The 6,306-nt window shown below is 34.3% G+C and overlaps 1 protein-coding gene across 1 annotated transcript in view; it reads right to left on the bottom strand.

The window, feature by feature from the left end:
• The window catches only part of LOC107743307 (solute carrier family 35 member F1-like), an 83,199-nt gene that overhangs the window by 32,411 nt on the left and 44,482 nt on the right, over positions 1 to 6,306 (bottom strand). The window contains exon 3 of the mRNA XM_016556481.1: positions 1,043 to 1,170. Within this exon, the coding sequence (XP_016411967.1) occupies positions 1,043 to 1,170 (128 nt within the window). The remainder of the gene's footprint in view (positions 1 to 1,042; positions 1,171 to 6,306) is intronic.

Genomic DNA, 6,306 nt, shown 5'->3' with positions numbered 1-6,306 from the left:
AAAAGTATTCTTGTATAGCTTCATAAAATTACGGTTGAACCACTGATGTCACATGGACCATTTTGTCGATGTTCATGGTACCTTTCTGGGCCTTGAACGTGGTAGTTACCTTGCTGTCGGAGGGTCAGAAAGCTCTCGGATTTCATCAAAAATATCTTACATTTTGTTCCGAAGATGAACGAAGGCCTTATGGATTTGGAACGACATGAGGGTGAGTAATTAATGACAGAATTTTCATTTTTGAATGAACTATCCCTTTAAGTCAAACTTCTTTTTACAAGCAATCATCACGAAAATTAATTATCAAAGATACTGCAAATAGGGGGTTGTACTTTTTTACAAGTTGCAATCAATACCCACAAAAAATCTGAGCGGGCATGATGCCTTTGTGGTGTTTGTTTGAGTGTTTTTTGGGGAAGCATCTGTATTCACCTGTCATAATGCTATGGGATTTTATCACCAAAACAATCAATAACAACACCACACAGTCTTGTTTTAAGATGTTTACTCTTTTGTGCACATTATAAAATCCTTATTGATCAGAGCTGATTCTCTCAGTTACGCCTGCAGATCTGATAAAAGCCTGTCTGAATGTCCCTTTTAATGTCTAATGGTAGGGTAGGCTAGGCTAATATATGACTGGATGCCAGCACGTTCGCAAACAAATAGTTGATGGCAATCTTTGCATAAACAAGGGTGCTCGTAATGACCATCGGTGATGGCAATAGAAGAGTGAGAAGAGAAAAAAAAAAATCGATCCTTTTCTCTGCTGGAATCTCTAATAGTCATTGAGACCTCCTCTGGCCACTAATCAAACACCATTAGCAGTGACGTGAATAAGGCTCTTTCAGCACTAACAGCGCTGTAATGAAGATTAAATGACAAGCGCAATGTGAAGCAAACAGGCAAGATTTAACTGCCAGTCGGACAGACCCAATAAAAGCCTCTGCGTTTTTGCTTCTTAGAACATTGGCTGTTTTATAATCTGTCTTTTCTTTCCTTCACAAGGCACAAACACAGACTCGTAAACATAGTAATATACCTGAACGCTGGTCAGTGTGGTGTACTGGTAGGCTTTGATGACCAGGTAATTGGCCTCAATATCAATCAATCCCAGAATCATGTACTTCCACCATCTTCTTTTCAGTATGGCCAGCAGATTCTCTTCTCCTGTGGGAAAACATGAAGGTATACGGTGAATTCACTTATTAAGACAGTCTCCTGTGGTATAATCCATTTTACACGATCAATACAAACTGGTTGGGAAAACGATTAATCGGTTGAAGTGCTTTGAAGCCAAGCAGGTTGAAGCCAGCTATTAAAATCATCCAAGTTGTGTAATGCAGTTTAAATGAGCAGAACATAATCCTGGATCAACCTTCTTTTGCTGGTCATTTAAATCCTTGACCTCAGATTATAGGATTAGATTAGATTACAGCAGATGGTACCATATAATAAATCAAAAATTATTCCAAAATAAATCATTTGTATATACACTACCGTTTTTGGGAAGAAATTCTGTTATTCAGCAAGGATATATTCAATTAATCAAAAGTGACATTAAAGAGCTTTAGAACATTAAAATATTTTTAAATGACATAATACTCTTTTGAACTTATTCATTAAAGAATCCTGAAACAAATGTATCATACTTTGCACAAAACTGAAAAAGCAGCACAACTGTTTTCAACAATAAGATATGTTTCATGAGCAGCAAATTAGCAAATTAGAATGATTTCCTAAGGATCACGTGACACTGAAGACTGGAGTAATGATGCTGAAAATTTCAGCTTTGCATCCCAGGAATAAATTAGCATTTCAAATATTTTAAAACAGAAAATGGTTATTTTAAATTGTAAAACATTTTCACAATATTAGTATTTTTAATCAAATAATTGCAGCCTTGGAGAGCATAAGAGACTTCTGATGTCGGAGTACAACTTAAAACACTTTCCACAATCCATATTTTGTAAAAGCTGGTTTGTAAGTTTCCAAGAAACTACAGATTAACCAAAAACAGGTCTACAGACTCGTCTACCGATCCTACAGTAAAGAAATAAAAACAACAGCCAGTTTCTTTCTGCACAGAGAGGTTTTATTAAAATACTGCAGCAATCTCTTGACACAGCAAAGCTGCTCTTGAAATAAATAGGATTTTTCTATAGGATCATAACAGCAGAAGCACTGCAAGTAAAAAAAAAAGCAAGACGAATTGAACTTAAGAACAAAAGTCTTTGCAGACATTCAGTTTCCCCATTATGCATATTATTTCAAATTAAGGAAAGCGGAAACCTGATCACCAACTTTCTCTTGCAGATATAGCCATGATGACACTTTACAACTGTCCTTCTCACTTGTTTTGATTTTCTAATTGAACACAATCTCTCTGCAGTGAACAAACGCATTCTTGACATATTCCAGAAACTTTTAATGGGCAATGGATTGGATTTTTTTGTAAGCCCTTATACGTTAATTGATTCATTAGGCCTTTTCAACATGCCAAACTCTCAGGCTGTTATGCTTGCAAAAAGCACTTGCTTCCTCTAAGCAGCAGACCAAGAATCAGAAAATAAAGATAATTGCTCTAATCTAATCAAACACAAAACAAATATTTTGTTCTTGCAGCTTCCACATTTAGGAGATGAAATAATTCCATAATTAGGAAATGAAAGTTCAGGACAACTTGTAAAGTCAAGAAAACATCTGCAGACCAAAAAAAGAAAGATTTCTGAATGAGTCGCTGGTAGAGCAGCAAGAATATAAAGCAAAGCGTATGTCAAGTGTTAGCTTTCATCTGTATGCTGTGATTGTAAAAAATAAAGGTACTGTACTGTATGTTAAGAAGTGAACAATTTAATTCATTTTTATTGAGATCGTGAGACAGACACTGGTACAAGAAATTATTCTGCAATTAAAGGGAAGAATGGATTGTACAAAGTCATGATCCAAAAATTTAACATCAAAATAGCCATTAATTACTTCTAGAATCAAATTCAGGCAGAACAACAGTTTACTTGAATATTATTAATAATCAAAGTCAGTAGATCTCAAACAAGATGTACATGCAAAGTGACCTGAAATATTTCTGATTTGATACGGAGTGCGAAAATAAATAAATAAAATGTAAAAAATAAAATAATTCTGTATAACATTTTTTTTCAAACTATTAGATGACAATTAGTGCACTATAATGCATTGCTTTGTGCTGTATGTTAATTTTACTGTATGTTTCATTACTGGCTGATGATCTTTATTAATTCTTTCCTATTCGGTTTCTAAAACCGGTGTAAAACCTCATTAACGGAATTAACAACAGTAATTAAGCTTTTAAGTGTGACTGTTAAAGGGTTTCAAAGAATAAAATGAATGAAAAATGACATGAGATTCTCATAAGAAAAGATGAAATGAGATGTTACACGCAAGGGCAGATCTAATGACAATCAAATCCAGCAGATGTCAAATCCTTTCGCAAACATGTAAAGAGAAAGCATGTCTCCCCAATCAAACATTTTAATAAAGATTACAGTAACCGGAGACCTAATAACATTTGCGGATGCTTCTCAGTGGGGTCAGATTTGACAGTCAGGAGAAAAGTCATTTAAATCATCTTTTGATCGAAGCAGCAGATCTAAAATCTCTCAGAAGAGAGAGTAAATATGTGCACAGGTTGTGACTGATATAGTATTATTATAAAATATTTGGTAACACTTTAATTTAGGGACCAATTCTCACTATTAACTAAATATAAAAATGCCTACATGTCATAATGGATAGTCATTGCATGTATCAGAATTAGGCTACCTATCTGCTCGCGCACGAGCAGCTCTGTTTCATCTCTGGAGACGCGTTCTGTCTTTGCGCTTGCAAATTCCGCCGTGTAAATGGCAAATCCGCCATGGCACGAGCGCAACTGGCTCTTAAAGGGAACAGGAGATGAGACTCTGATTGGTTTATTGCACGTTATGGCCAAAACACACCCATTGCTCATTAAGAGCATAGGGACAACCCTTTTAGACAGAGTCAAAAACAATCATACAGGTACAGGAAAAAATTATTTGGAATGACATGTGGGTGATTAAATGATGACAGAATTTATTTTTTTGAATCATCTTTTGATCGAAGCAGCAGATCTAAAATCTCTCAGAAGAGAGAGTAAATATGTGCACAGGTTGTGACTGATATAGTATTATTATAAAATATTTGGTAACACTTTAATTTAGGGACCAATTCTCACTATTAACTAGTTGCATATTAGCATGCTAGTATATTGGCTGTTAATCAGTACTTATAAAGCACTAATTAATGTTTTATTCTGCATGACCATATTTTAGATCTCTTAATCCTACCCCACACCTAAACTTAACAACTACCTTACCAACTATCAATAAGCAACAAATTAGGGGCCCTATCATACACCCGGCGCAATGCGGCACCAGGCGCGACGCAAGTGTTTTTTGCTAGTTTCAGCCTGACGCAGTTGTCATTTCACTATTAACTAGTTGCATATTAGCATGCTAGTATATTGGCGGTTAATCAGTACTTATAAAGCACTAATTAATGTTTTATTCTGCATGACCATATTTTAGATCTCTTAATCCTACCCCACACCTAAACTTAACAACTACCTTACTAACTATCAATAAGCAACAAATTAGGGGCCCTATTATACACCCGGCGCAATGCGACACCAGGCTCGACGATTATAATACTTTGTATTATAAACACAATTTACTTTATAAAGTAAAAATGCAAGGATGCAATAAATGGATCAAAAGTGTCAAGCCATTTTTAATGTTACAAAAAAAAATATTTTTTTATAAGTGCTGTTCTTTTGAACTTTCTATTCATCAAAGAATCCTGAAACAAGTATCATGGTTTCTACAAAAATATTAAGCAGCATAACGCAAATGCGCATATTAGAATGATTTCTGAAGGATCATGTGACACTGAAGACTGGAGTAATGATGCCGAAAATTCAGCTTTGCATCACAGGAATAAATTACATTTTAAAATATATTCAAATAGAATACAGTTCTTTTAATTACAGTTCTTAATATTACTGTTTTTACTATATTTTTGATCAAATAAATGCAGCCTTGCTGAGTATAAAAGACGTCTTTCAAAAACATTTAAAAAATCTTACCAACCCCAAACTTTTCAACAGTTGTGTATACTGAAATTTATAAATGTGTGTGTATTGTGTTTGTCTGTATTTATATATAATACACTAAACTTTTATTCTAACTTACATACACACATATACATAATTTAAAAAATTGTCTCTTCCCCATCATTTGATGAAAAACTGTTGCCATGTTCAGTAAAAAATGCACACAAACGTCTCTTAAAGGGATAGTTCACCAAAAAATGTCATCATTTATTCACCCTCAAGTTGTCCCAATCCTGTATGAGTTTCTTTCTTCTGTTGAACACACAGAAAAAATATATTTTGAAGAATGTTTTTTCCCCCCCGAACCAAACAGTTGCTGGTAGCCACTGACTTCCATAATATGGAACCAACCCCAAACTTTTCAACAGTTGTGTATACTGAAATTTATAAATGTGTGTGTATTGTGTTTGTCTGTATTTATATATAATACACTAAACTTTTATTCTAACTTACATACACACATATACATAATTTTAAAAATTGTCTCTTCTCCATCATTTGATGAAAAACTGTTGTCATGTTCAGTAAAAAATGCACACAAACGTCTCTTAAAGGGATAGTTCACCAAAAAATTTCATCATTTATTCACCCTCAAGTTGTCCCAATCCTGTATGAGTTTCTTTCTTCTGTTGAACACACAGAAAAAAGATATTTTGAAGAATGTTTTTCCCCCCCGAACCAAACAGTTGCTGGTAGCCACTGACTTCCATAATATGGGTGCTTTGACACAATCCGTATTGTTAAAAGCGCTATATAAATAAAGGTGACATAAACTGATCTGAGAAAGCAGTGGCTGGTAAACATATATGATTGTTTCACCACACGGTGTCAGTGCTCTAAACTAGAAATCGCGAAGTTGCAGTGTGTGTGAGATCTCACAAATAAGATCAGAATGAACCTTTATTTATCTGTATTAAATATGTTAGTCACTATTCTGTGTCATTTTTCCTTCACAATCATTTCACTGTATGCAATGCCAAAATATGAATATTCAAAGTAGTCACACTGTCGACACGTTACTGTTTAAAATTTATTAAATGTTTAACATAAACTGTCATGTACGACAGTTAGCGGAAGCTAAAGATTACGGTTTATAAAGTTTTAAATATGGATATTTTTCTTACAAAAACGCATTG

Source organism: Sinocyclocheilus rhinocerous, unplaced genomic scaffold (genome assembly GCF_001515625.1).
Source record: "Sinocyclocheilus rhinocerous isolate Xijiao unplaced genomic scaffold, SAMN03320098_v1.1 scaffold827, whole genome shotgun sequence".
Taxonomy (NCBI): domain Eukaryota; kingdom Metazoa; phylum Chordata; class Actinopteri; order Cypriniformes; family Cyprinidae; genus Sinocyclocheilus; species Sinocyclocheilus rhinocerous.
The sequence above is the reverse complement of the archived record's forward strand: the minus strand, read 5'-3'. Positions and strand labels throughout refer to the sequence as shown.